This window comes from Lepus europaeus, chromosome 5, assembly GCF_033115175.1.
Source record: "Lepus europaeus isolate LE1 chromosome 5, mLepTim1.pri, whole genome shotgun sequence".
NCBI classification, from domain to species: Eukaryota; Metazoa; Chordata; class Mammalia; order Lagomorpha; family Leporidae; genus Lepus; species Lepus europaeus.
Genome location: NC_084831.1, coordinates 13,975,908 through 13,989,728, shown reverse-complemented (window position 1 = coordinate 13,989,728; position 13,821 = coordinate 13,975,908). Strand labels below are relative to the sequence as shown.

The following is a 13,821-nucleotide window of genomic DNA, read 5'->3' as shown; positions in this document are numbered from 1 at the left end:
TGGCGCTGTGACACAGAGGGTTAAAGCCCCAGCCTGCAGCGCCAGCATCCCATATGGGCACTGGGTCACGTCCTGGCTGCTCCTCTTCCCACCAACTCTCTGCTATGGTCTGGGAGGGCAGTAGAAAATGGCCCAAGTGCTTGGGCCCCTACATCTGCATGGGAGACTTGGAAGAAGCTCCTGGCTCCTGGCTTTGGATCAGCGCAGCTCCGGCCGTTGCAGCCATCTGGGGAGTGAACCGGCAGATGGAAGACCTCTCTCTCTGGCTCTACATCTCTCTGTAACTCTGTCTTTCAAATAAATAAAATAAATCTCTTTAAAAAAAGAAAATCAGGAAAACAATACATGATATGAAAGAGGAATTTAGCAAAGAGACAGGGAGCTTGAAAGAAAAGCAAACAGATGCTTTGGAAATGAAGAACACAATAAGTCAAATAAAATTACAGTTTGAAACCTAAGTCATACAGAGCAAAGGGTGTCTGCATTTGGGATATCTGGATAAAGGAAATAAATAACAAAGACCCAGAGCAAAAATAAATGAAATAGAGGCTAAAAAACAATATAAAGGACTGCAGTGTTGGCACAGGGCGTTAAGTTGCCTGCACACTGGCATCCCATATGCTAGTTCCAATTCAGTTCCCTGCTTTAGCGTCTGGGAAAGCAGAAAAACGTGGTTCAAGTGCTTGGGCCCCTGCACCCAGATGGGAAACCCTGATAGAGTTTTCAGTTCTTGGCTTTGGCCTGGCCCAGCCCTGGCCATTGAGGCCATTTGGGGTGTGAACCAGTGATTCAAATAAATAAAATTTCGGGCTGGCACCGTGGCTTAACAGGCTAATCCTCCGCCTTGTGGCGCCGGCACACCGGGTTCTAGTCCCGGTTGGGGCGCCGGATTCTATCCCAGTTGCCCCTCTTCCAGGCCAGCTCTCTGCTATGGCCCGGGAGTGCAGTGGAGGATGGCCCAAGTCCTTGGGCCCTGCACCCGCATGGGAGACCAGGAGAAGCACCTGGCTCCTGGCTTCGGATCAGCGTGATGCGCCAGCCGCAGCGGCCACTGGGGGGTGAACCAACGGCAAAAAGGAAGACCTTTCTCTCTGTCTCTCTCTCACTATCCACTCTGCCTGTCAAAAAAAAATGATAAATAAGATTTCAAAGGCAGAGATACAGAGAGAGATAAATAGACAGAGAAAGAGAGAGATCTTCCATGCATTGGTTCACTCCTCAAATGGCCACAATGGCCAGAGCTGGGCCAATCTGAAGCCAGGAGCCACTAGCCAGGAGCATCTTCCGCATCTCCTACATGGGGGCAGGGGCCAAAGCACTTGGGACATCTTCTGCTGCTTTCTCAGGCCATAGCAGAGAGCTGGATTGGAAGAGGAACACCCAGGACATGAACTAGCCATATGGGATGGCTTTCACCAGCTACACTACAACACTGGCCCCAATAAATAAATAAATCCTTTTTTTTTTTTTTTTGACAGGCAGAGTGGACAGTGAGAGAGAGAGACAGAAAGAAAGGTCTTGCTTTACCGTTAGTTCACCCCACAATGGCTGCTGCGGCCAGCGCTCTGTGGCTGGTGCACCGCGCTGATCCAAAGCCAGGAGCCAGGTGCTTCCCCCTGGTCTCCCATGCGGGTGCAGGGCCCAATGACTTGAGCCATCCTCCACTGCCCTCCCAGGCCACAGCAGAGAGCTGGCCTGGAAGAGGAGCAACCAGGACAGAACCTGGCGCCCAAACCGGGACTAGAACCCGGGGTGCCGGCGCTGCAGGCGGAGGAGCCGTGGCGCCTGCCTAATAAATAAATCTTTAAAAAGAAAAAATCAATATAAAAGATCAATGAGATGAATATTTGGTTCTTTTTAAAGATAAGCAAAGTAGACATTTAGTTAGACGAAACGCAAAGAAAAATGCAGGACTCAAATGAATAAAAATCAGAGATGGAAAGGGAGACATTGCCACTGACTCCACAGGAATAGGAAGATCACTTGGGACTGTTATGAAGAACCACATGCAAACTAACGGGAAAAACTCAAAGAAATGAATAAAATTTTGGACACAAAATCTACCAAGGGGCCGGTGCTGTGGTGTAGTGGGTAAAGCCGCTGTCTGCAGTGCCGGCATCCCATGTGGGCACCGGTTCAAGTTCCAGCTGCTCCACTTCCCATCCAGCTCCCTGCTGTGGCTTGGGAAAGCAGTGGAAGATGGCCCAACTCCTTGGGCCCCTGCACCCACGTGGGAGACCCTGAAGAAGCTCCTGGCTCCTGACTGCAGATCGGCGCAACTCCAGCCGTTGTGGCCATTTGGGGAGTGAACCAGCAGATGGAAGATCTTTCTCTCTCTCTCCTCTCTTTCTCTCTCCTCTCTCTCTCTCTGTCTCTGTCTGTCTCTCTTCTCTCTCTCACTGTAACTCTTTCTCTCAAATAAAATCTTTAAAAAATATGGAATCAACCAAAATGCCCATCAAAAGATGAATGGATAAACAAAATATGGTACATATACATAATGGAATAATTTTTGGCCACAAAAGAATGAAATCCTCTCATTTTCAGCAAAATGGATGAAGCTAGAGGATAGTATGTTAAGTGAAATAGGCCAGACACAGATAGACAAATGCTGTTTGTTCACTTTCATATGTGGAAGCTTAAAAAAAACCTCAATCTGGGGGCTGGCCTCATGGCAGAGTGGGTAAAGCTGCCGCCTGCAGGGCCAGCATCCCATATGTGTGCGGTTTGAGTCCCCGCTGCTCCACTGCTGATCCAGCTCCCTGCTAATGTGCCTGGGAAGGCAGCAGAGGATGGCCCAAGTGCATGGGCCCCTGCACCCTCTTGAGAGATGCAGAAGAAGCTCCTGGCTCTGGCCTGGCCCTGCCCTAGCCACTGTGGCCATTTGGGGAGTGAACCAGCAGATTGGACGCTCTCTCTGTCTCTTCCCTTCTACCCCCAGTCCATAACTGTGCCTTTCCAATAAATAAAAATAAATATTTTTAAAAAAACCTCAATCTGAACATAGAATAGCAATTACTGGAGACTGGTAGGAGTAGTGGAAGACAGAGGGAAACTGGATGACAGGAGCCAAGCCGGATTCAGATGGAAGGGTTAAATTAAGCTCCTAGGGAGACACAGCGCAGTGGGGTGACTATGGCTCACAGCAACCCACCATATGTTGCATGAACAAATAGAGGAGAGGAAGGAACTCCAAGCCTCCAATGATAAATGTGATATCAAGAGGGGAAATGCTGATTGCACACATTATGAACATGGATTGAAATGTCACGCTGTGCCCCAAAAAGATGCACAATTATTGTTAATAAAAATAACACGTTAGTGAGGGTGTGGAGGAAAGGGGACTTTCATACCTCTGCCGGGGGGATGGGAATGAGTGCAGCCCTTATGGAGAGAAGGATGGAGGTTCCTTTCAAAAATACTGTGAAGTAAGCAAGTGCCTCTTGTTGGCTGATGAGTTTATAATTTTAAACATGGCGACAAAGTCTTTTGTCATCTACAGTTACATATGATTTGCTGCTCATAAAACTAAAGCGTTGTTGGTTCTGTGTTTAGCTGTCCTCCTATAGGTTCCTATGGACTTTTTCCAGCCACTTCTATTGTATTCAGTACTTTGGGATGGCTCTGTAAACAGATGAAGCCAATAATGTATTAACAGTACCAACTGAAAGTATGGTTAACTGAGGTTACTAAAAACAAAAAGCAATTCAAATCAATTGGCAATCTACAAAAAGAGTTAAAGATTTTAAAAGCTATTATTAAAATTGCTATATTGGTCTACTATGCTGTTATATGTGTGTACATATTGTATGTCCACATGGGGAAATTTTATTAAAAATGGCTGGTGCCACGGCTCACTTGGCTAATCCTCTGCCTGCGGCACCGGCACCCCGGGTTCTAGTCCCGGTTGGGGCGCCGGGTTCTGTCCTGGTTGCTCCTTTTCCAGGCCAGCTCTCTGCTGTGGCCTGGGAAGGCAGTGGAGGATGGCCCAACTGCTTGGGCCCTGCACCTGCATGGGAGACCAGGAGGAAACACCTGGCTCCTGGCTTCGGATTGGTGCAGCACTGGCTGTAGCAGCCATTTGGGGGGTGAACCAATGGAAGGAAGACCTTTCTGTCTCTCTAACTCTGCCTGTCAAAAATAAAAATAAAAAAAAAAAACAACGCTAACAATAGGCCTACCACATGATCCAGCCATCCCATCTCTGCATATGCATCCAAAGGAAACGAAATCAGCGTATCGAAGAGATACCTGTGCTTCCACGTTTACTGCCGCACCAGCCACAATCGCTGAGACACGGAATCCACCTAGATACCCACTGACCGATGAATGGACAAGGGAAATGTGCCATCTACACAATGAACTGTTCTTCAGCCACAAAAAGAATTATATTCTATCACGTGTAGCAGAATGGATGGAACAATGGATAGAATGGGAGAATATAATGGTAAGTGACATAAATCAGACTCAGAAAAACAAATAGTACATGTTCTCTCTCATGTGAAGCTACAAAAAACCCAGTTGATCTGAGTGTAGCAGAGTGATTACCAGAGAGTGGGGAAGAGGAAGAAAGAGGATAGAGAGAGGTTGGACAACGGAAACCAAAACATGGTTAGATAGAATAAGTTTTATGGGTCCAGTGCTGTGGTGTAGCAGGTGAAGCTGCCGCCTGCAGTGCCAGCATCCCATATGGGTGCCAGTTCGAGACCCAGCTGCTCCACTTCCAATCCAGCTCTCTGCTGTGGTCTAGGAAAGCAGTGGAAGATGGCCCAAGTGTTTGGGCCCCTGGGAGACCTGGAAGAAGCTCCTGGCTCCTGGCTTCAGATTAGTTCAGCTCCAATTGCGGTCATTTGCGGAGTGAACCAGCTGATGGAAAACCTCTCTCTCTCTCTACCCTCTTCCCCCCTCCCCCTTCCTTTGTCTCTGTAACTCTGCCTTTGAAATAAATAAACAAGTCTTTAAAAAAAATAAGAAGTTCTAGTGTCCTACAGCACAATGAGGTGACAAGATCACACCAACATGTTAGGAAACGTCCTTGTGTGATTCTCTGAGGGTGGAAGGTGTCATCACACAATAGTCAGACCCGGAGAGTACAGCTCCTTGTGTTGGCCGTGGGCTTTGTGTGATGGCCACGTGTCGATGTTGCTTGACTGGTTGTACCGAATCCGGTTCAGGGTGTTGGTGGTGGAGAAGGGTGTTGGGGTCGAGGCGGTGGCTGTGTGGGCCTCTGTGCTCTCAGCTCGAGTTGACTGTGAACTTCACCGCTCTAGGGCAGGGAGAGACGGAGAAGGAGGTGCAGCACTCTGTCTCCCAGCCTCTGCAAAGCAAGGGAAGCAGCAGGAGGCCGGGGTCACTGTTGCGTGAGCTCACCTGCAGAAGCTGCTCACCTTGCCAACTCCTCTAGCTAACTCTCCACACCCGAGAAAAGGCCAGCTCCCTCTGGAAACCGCTGCACCTGGAGTGGCTGAGGGCTCCGTGTCGCACAGCAGTCAGCGTTCTGTTGGGAAAGCTCTGATGCTCCGAGCTCGGAAGGATGAGTGACACATTGTGGGAAACAGACCTCGGATGTGTTTCGGAGAAGCTGAGGATGCCATAGCTCAAAAGAAAGAGAGAGTTAGAGGATGAGAGAAGAGTTCCTGCGAGGCCCCCTAACCCACGGAGCAGAGGGTGAGTTGGGGCTTCCAAGGAAATCTGAACAACTTTCTCTAACTGCCTAAGTGAGGTGGTACAGGGGCTTCTGGAAAGATCTATGGGAAGCTGTCATCCACTGCACCTCCACCTCTGGGCCAGGGCTGCCGTCGGTGATCAGAAGGAAAACCTGGAAGCAAAGTATAAGAGAATGAGACCTGAGACATCTGAGCACCTGTCCTGCAAGAATCCTGACCATGAGGAAGTGCAGAGAATGAGGGTCCCTGGCTTCCTTCTGCGCCCCCATAATTCACCTGTTGGCTCTTGCTAACCCAGAACTAGACAAGGGAAGGAGAGACAAAGTTCCCAGATCAACCCAACAGATGGCAGAACACAATCTTGTGTAGCTGTGTGTATGTGTATGTATATGTGTGTATGTGTATGTATGTGTATGTGTGTGTATCTATGTGTGTGTATGTGTGTGTGTGTGATTAAAGGCATGATGCTGGTCTCCATTGCTAGGCTGAAATGGCATCAGAGGAGACACTGTTTCTCTTTTGCTCACCACCATCCTCCCCATATTGTACCTGAATTGCCTGGATTATTGAGTAGGTCTTCAACAAACACCTGTTGAGGTAACAGTGCTGTTTTATTTATAAGAACACATGCAAAATTAAAAGTCTAGCAAGATCTTCCGTTGGCATGGCATGGAGGAGCAGGCATTCTCATACTGGTAACAGGAAACAAACTAGTTCAACCATTCCAGGAAGGAATTGGGCAGTCCCGGACAAAACTACACATGTACTTCCCTTTGACCCACTAATCCTACTGCTAGGACTCCTTCCAGGAGACACAGGTGCTATGTTCAAGGTCGCCCACTGAAGCATTGTCATCACAAAATGTTGGGAACGACCCAAATGCCAATCCCTGGGAGAACGGTTGAGAAATGACGGTCCATCCATGCGAAGGAGCAGTAAAAAGAGAGAGAGGCAGATCCCTATCTGCTGGAAATCACTTCATATCAGAATCGAAGCTGTGTGGTGAACAAAACAAACTGAGAGGGTGTCCAGCAGGGGTGGGGACCGCCCGGCCCGCGGACTATATTAAGCCGGCAAAATCACCTAGCCTTGCTCGCAGGTGGAACTCCAAATTCAATACATCTATGGCAGGCTACTCTTGAAGTTCATAATTTTGCATGGCTTGAAGATGACGCTGTAAGTATCCAAACAGCCCAAGGGTTCCCCTCCACAGGAGAAAAAAAGTAAAAGAAAATACACAGGCGTCTGCTCATTCATGCAAATGAATCTCAGCAAGAACCAATGAGAAACTCATTGGCTTCTGATTGGCCCAGCTCTGGCCACTGCAGTCATCTGGGGAGTGAACCAGCAGATGGAGAATTCTCTCTCTCTCTCTCTCTCTCTCTCTCTCTCTCTCTCTCTCTCTAACTCTGCTTCTCAAATAAATAAATAAATCTTAAAAAAAGAGAACCTGGTATACACCACCTTCACCAAGTGATCAAGGTCAACCTCAACAGTAACAAGACTTATCATGATCACGGGCCATTGATAAGATCCCTGAGAAGGGCACGTATGTATCATTTCTGTGAAATTGCTAAAAAAAAGTCTTCCCTCAGTCCAATCATGGGAACATATCATGCAAACTCATGTTGAGGAATATCCTGGAAAAAAAATCCCTGAAGTCCTTCCTGCTCCTCGGCCATCTCTACCACTGCTGTGGGCTGGGGACTGCCTCACACCTACGCTGGGAAGACAGTGGTCACAGAGCAGGTGGCCACAAAGTCGCTGGCATCAATCAACTCCAGGCTTCCATGTGCTATGAAACGTGGGCCGTGTGAGCTGTCACAAGTCAACGCCAAAGCCCATCAGACAAGGCAAAGTCACCCTCGCCAACAGCTTCCCAGCTCCTAGGTTGTCCGACACGGAGGACCATACCATGGTGGCCAACACTGATGTTCATCAAGACGGTGACAATGACATGGAGCTGGCACCACGTGTGGAAAACGCTACAGAGTGTGCACCCTGGTGATCACTGATCCAGGAGATGTTGACAGCATTAGAAGCATGGCAGAACAGATGGAGGAAAGTCAACCAGGCAAAATTTTCCTTGAATAAAACCTGCCAAAGGTTGTTTTTGAAAAATCCTGAAAAGGTGTGAAGTGGAGAACTCCTGGCTGAGGTTCCCAGGGCCCCTGCATGTTGGAAAAAATTCTATCCCCTGAGTCCTGGATCCAACACTGGGCCTGGGGCTCCAGGATCTGTGGCAGGAAGGGCGTTCTGCCTATTGTAGCTACAGGTGCCCAAAAGCTGAGGTGTTTAGACAACGGGGCTGGTCTAGCCCCGGGCTGAGCCCTCTGCACCCTCGCTCATGCATGAAACCCACAGCCCCAGGATAGGAGAGCAGGGAGGGAGGCTCCCAGATTCTGAGGCTGAGTCTGCTCAGCCTGGTTTTCTGCTGGGTGTTGCGTTCCACCAGCTGCGGGCTGAAGCGATGGAAGCTGATGGTCTGGCAGCTGTGGAGGTCAAAGGTACGAGCTAGGGTGGTCTCCTCTGAAGCTGCTCCAGTCTCTGCCCCGGCTTCTGCTGGCCGTGTGGCCTTCGCGGCTGTTCCTGGGCTTGCAGCAGCATCGCCCATCCCTACCTTCGTCTCCTCCTGTCCTCCTCCCTCACTGTGTGTCTGTGTCCTCACAGAGAACCCCAGTCGGGTTGGATTGGGACCCACCCCAATGGCCTTAACTTGCCTGCCTGTGCAACGGCCTGTTTCCAGAGAATTCCCATTCTGAGGTCATGGGGATTAGGACTTGGAACACAGGAAGGGGACACAAGTCAACCCATAACACTAGCACTGGAAGCGAATTCCCCTTCCAAGAGGAAAGCTTCCTGGATGGCTCTCTTTTTAAGATTTGTTTTATTTATTTGAAGGGAAGAATTACAGAGAGGGGGAGGGGAGGGGAGAGAGAGAGAGAGAGACTCTTCCATCTCCTGGTTCACTCACCAAATGGCCACAATGGCCAGATGGAAGCCAGAAGCCAGGAGCTTCTTCCAGGTCTCCCATGTAGGAGCAGGGGCCCAAGCACTGGGGCCATCCTCCATTGTTTTCCCAGACCATTAGCAGGGAGCTACATTGGAAGTGGAGTAGCTGGGACTCGAATCGGCACCTGTATGGGATGCCAGCATCGCAGGCAATGACTACCTTCTACACCACAACACCGGCCCCTGGCTGGCTCTCAGGATAGACCAACTACCATTCTCTTCTGGACTGTGGATTCCCTAGGGGCAGGCTTGGGGATGGCCCTGCAGGTGTCCTGGTTTGTGGGAGCTCAGGATGGACTTCCTTTGAACGAATGATTGATAGACTGAATGAAGAGTACGAATAACCTCTTCCCTGTTCCCAGATGGCCCACTGAGTGATGCTCCCTCAGTAAGAGCCCCCTTGTCTGTTCACGAGTCCACAGCCTGCCACCACAGAAGGACCTTGTCACCTTGAGAGTGGCCGCAGAGAAGGACTGTCTGGTGGTCACACTCAAAGCCAGTAGCGGAAATTTACTGAGTCAGGAGCTAAGCCTTTCGGCTTTGAGATGACCTGAAATTTATTCTGGCGACAGCTCGTGGCACGTAAGGTCTCAGCCTGCAACTCTGTTTTGCCAGCTGATGAGGGGAAGACAGGGGATTACTTAGAGGCATGGGTGAGCCAATCACTGAGTCCACCAGTGGACAACACCCATCCCCATCCACTACCTCACCCACACCCAACGTCCTAGACGGAGCAGCTACTTAAAGGGAGCTGGAACTCAGAAAAACAACCAGAGTCACACGGAAATAGCAACTCCGGCATCCTCCAGAGGTAAGTACCCAGAAATGAAAGCCTAGTCAAGAGCAGGAGAACTCCTGGCCTTTGGCTGACTTTGAGAACACTTGTGTCGTTTGTGTGTGGCATAGCAAGCCTGGGCACAATGTGGTATGCACAGGAGAGTGAGTGTGGGAGTGTGTGTGTGTGTACGTGAGCTACTGAAGGAGAGTACGTTTGCACCAGCTCAAGCATGTGTGTGTGCAGGTGTGTGTGTGTGTAAGTGTACATGAGCATGTGTGAACAGGGTGGGAGCGTCCAGCAGGGTAGGACGCTGCTTAGTGCTGAAGTGGAGTATTCTGGAACAGAGGGAATGTAGGAAATTTCCAAGCCTTGGCTCCCATGTGCAGACATGCAAGCTACATCTAATGGGAGATGCAACCTCTGACCACAGGAACCTCCCGCTTTTCCGGAATGAACCTGGGGTTCCAACCCACTAAGTGTTTTCAGTCATCAGCCCACCATATAGGGTCTCCAGGCGGCTGAGGGACTCGCGTGGATGACACTGATCTCCAGAGCTGGGAAGGGTCAGGAGGCAGAGTGTGTGTACAGAGTTGGAAGTCACTCCATGCGTCTTCCCTGGGGACAGAGGGGGTCACCCTGCACATGGCTTGGGAGGGGGAGGAGCCTGTGTATGCACTCTGGGGATGGCGGGTTGGGCAGGAGAGCAGGGGCCAGGGCAGAAGCTAAGGCCTCCTAGGAGAGCGGTGTAGGCCAATCCATGTGCACTTGTCCCTCACAGAACTGTCATCATGAAGGCCCTGCTGCTGCTGGCAATGATCATGGCCTTTGGTGAGTGCTGAACCTGACCTCAGCAGACGTGGGACAGCCCAGGGAGAGAAACACCCGAGACCCCAGTTTTCCCACCCATTGCTGCTGCTCTCTATCAGGGGGAGGAGCAGACATTGGGGGTGGGGGCGGGGCGGGTGGAGAGTAACAGAGAAGGAGGCCACAGGGCCCCGTGCCCCATGCCCAGGCCATTTCCCAATTTCTTTCCAGGCTTGTGGGAGGCCCATGGCAATCTTCTGAATTTCCGGAAAATGATCAAGTTCACGACGGGAAAAGAACCTTCAACCACTTACGGTTTCTATGGCTGCTACTGTGGCCTGGGTGGCACAGGAACCCCCCTGGATGCGACAGATCGGTGAGGCCACCCCAGCCCTCCCTTCCCTCCGCTGACTTCCGGCCCCAGCAGGGCTGGTGCTGCGCGAGCTCGGGGGTCCCAGGAGGTGCCAGCCGGAAAAGCTGCCAAGGTGTTGGAACTTCTGCTCTAGATGATTCCAGAGCCACTGAGTGTCTCCCCAGGATCCAGGGGGTGACACCACGGGACACCAGGTCCCCTACAGCTGCCGGAAGCCCCCCAACAGGATGTGCTCCTCCCCAGGTGCTGTGCTGCCCATGACTGTTGCTACACCCGCCTGGAGAACCGTGGCTGTGGCACCAAACTCCTGAACTACCACTACAGCCTCAGCGGGAACACCATCACCTGTGGTAAGGGCCGCGCCGCCGCCAGGCTTCTCCCATGGGTTCACCGAGCGCCCACTGTGCTGGGCGCCACAGACCCAAAGGGACATGGTCCCTGCAAAAGAGGCTCCGAGATGAGTGGGAAGGAAAATGAGAACAGAACGTGAGAAACAGGAAGGAAGGAAGGAAGGAAGCCGAGAAAGCACTCAAACCAGGGCCAGACGCTTAAGGTCAGCCCCGGAGAGCGGCACCATCTCATCTGGGCTGGAGCCACGCTGCAGACAGCCAGGGAGGGGCACTGTGGGCATGGCAAAGAGAGATCACAGTCGGACATGAGGGACCAGAGGGGGTGTGGACGCCATCCTGAGCTGTCCAGGGAGACTGAGCAGGAGGGGGAGAAGGGAGCGGTGACGCTGGGGAGGGAGGAAGGGGCTGAGGCAAGCCAGGCCCCGAGCCCGGGGGGCATCTGGAGTTTGTCCCAGAGCAGCAGGGAGCAGGTGCACACAGGAGTGAGGGTCACCTGCACTTCAGGACTGGCCCCGCCTGCAGGGTGGACGCGACAGGAAGGGCAGTAGTGAGGGGGCGGGGCCTAGAGCAGACAACTGCTGAGAGCAGGTGGGGGTCAGGAGGGGGGAAGGGGTGGAGAGTGACACCAAGATGCACTTGAGGCAGCGCCAGCCCAGTGTGGCGATGGCCTGGGCAGGGGTGGGGCAGGGAGCGCCTGGTCTGTGACTGCGGGGGCACCACGGAGAGGAGGATGGCAGGAGGCCAGGGTGGAGTGTGGGGAGGGGCAGTTCTGTCAGTGCACAGGGGCAGGTGGGGGCGGGGACTTGCAGCTGGGGGGTGGGGCTCTGGCCTGGGCCACACTCAGAGGCCAGCAGCAGGGAGCTGCAGGGGGTCCGCTCCCCCACTGGGTGGTTCAAGGCCCAGGAAGGAGACAGAGGGGTTGGGCGCCCAGCGATGAGGCCAGGTGGGTGAGCAGGCCCGGGTGTCAGTGAGATGACTGACAACACCCATGGCAGAGAGGGGGACCCTACGACAGGGCCAGCAGCGCTGCTCGGACCGAGAGGCAGGCAGGCCCCGGGGCCACAGGGAGCTCTCCAGGCAGGGTGACGACCAAGGCAGATCCCAGCCGGCCGGGCAGTGGGAGAACGCGAGGACGGGACCGGCAGCGGACACCCTGAGTGGAGAGCCGGGCGCTGCAGGGAGCAGAGAGCGGGGGCTGCAGGGAGGGTGCTGAGGTCCCTCCCGCACCGGGGATCCAGGCTGGGCGGGAGGGCGTGGCCTGCCGCCCTCACCAGAGTCCTGGAGGGTCAGGAGCTCTCTCTGCACCATGGCCTCTCCATGCGGGCAGGTCCCCAGCAGCAGGTGCCGACTGGGAGTGGCTGGGAACCCGGCATGGCCGACTGCGCCTCAGGATCCTGGAGGAGGCAGGGCCGGGCCTGGGGCAGCTTCTCAGCTCCACGTCCGGGACCCGGGCTTCCCCAGCCCTGGGCTCTGCTGTCCGGGCAGCATCCACGCAGGGCCGTGCAGGCAGCGGCCCCAGCCTCTCGGGCGGCTTTCCCACTGCACAGCTCTGTGTGTGGAGGCAGGAAGTGAACCCTTCCCAGAAGTCCTCGCGGGCCTCCCCTCCGTGGCTCATTGGTCAGCACCAGGTCACATGATCCTAAGAGACCAATCATAACCAAGGAAAAGAGGGCTCATTTCCAACCCAACCATTCACAGTCCACTTGCACCTCCGAGGGGTGGGGCTTGCCCCTTTTACAGGTCTGCTAACCGGAAGTGAGGGTGATTTTTAGGAAGACCTAGGAAGACTCCCAGTGCTTGACTGCTGGGAGCTCACGTCCTGAAAGCAGGAATTCTGTCTCCCCCTCCGGCAGAGGATCTCCCGTGTGGGTGTTGGTCTGACCCTGGAAGCTTTGGAGGCCTAGGGTCCATGCTGCACCCCATAGCAAGCTGCGGACCCCCATGACCCCTTGTGCCCTGTTTATTGCCTTGTGATTGCAGAAGACACAGACTACTGCCGGAGTCAGCTGTGTCAGTGCGACAGGACCGCTGCCTACTGCTTTGCTGCCAACCAGAATACCTATAACAAGAAGTACGAGTACTATTCCAACAGCCGCTGCTCCCAAGTCAAGCAGACTTGCTGACGGGCCCTGGACACCTGCTGCCCCGTGCTGAATGTCCTTGTCTCACGCCCACTCCCACCCTCACCCACAAGACCTGGTCCTGGGGAAAACACTCCTGTCCCGCCCTGGAGACAAGGCAGGAGCCCTTCTGTGCCCACCCAGGACAAGAAGCCCCTGCCTGGGGTGGGTCTGACCGGGCCCCTTTCCCTGCTTCCTTGGGCAGCTGGTCATCTCCCCAGGTCCCGCACTCTCCTCCAAGGCCACTCCCTGCTTAGCACTCAGAGCTCCACCCTCTTCTGAATAAAGCGAGTCCCCAGCAAACCTTGTGTGTCTGGGTGTGGGTTGGGTGTGCAGGGGCACTCTGCTCTGTGGGCTGCTGTCGGGCAGGACAAAGTGGTAGAACACAGTACAGCGCGGGACTGAAAAAGGCAGGCTCGGGGGCCAGGCGGCTCCACGCTAACCCCTCTTTCACCACCGCCCTAGGACCTGATGATCTCTGTAAATGGCCGTGAGGATGGTGCCTCCTGCAGGGGCTTCCTTGAGAATGCAGGGGGATACGGGGGTGAAGCGCTGGGGTCCAGCTTTCTGTGGCTGGCGTGGGGCGCAGGTATCCCCTACCCTTCTGCAGGCCAGCGCACCTTCTGTTGGCCTCCTGGGCTATGTGGAAGTTGTCAGAATCAAAACGGAGTCACTCTCATCAAGGCCTAACGAATGCATGCATTCCTAAGAATGGAAA

The 13,821-nt window shown here is 53.3% G+C and overlaps 1 protein-coding gene across 1 annotated transcript; it reads left to right on the top strand.

Moving 5' to 3' along the window:
• The first annotated feature begins 10,244 nt into the window (after positions 1 to 10,244).
• Positions 10,245 to 13,106, top strand: LOC133761215 (phospholipase A2, membrane associated-like). Its single transcript, XM_062193866.1, has 4 exons — positions 10,245 to 10,284; positions 10,492 to 10,636; positions 10,877 to 10,983; positions 12,964 to 13,106. Exons 1-4 carry the CDS (start codon positions 10,245 to 10,247, stop codon positions 13,104 to 13,106), a joined length of 435 nt encoding a protein of 144 aa, XP_062049850.1.
• The last annotated feature ends 715 nt before the right edge of the window (positions 13,107 to 13,821 follow it).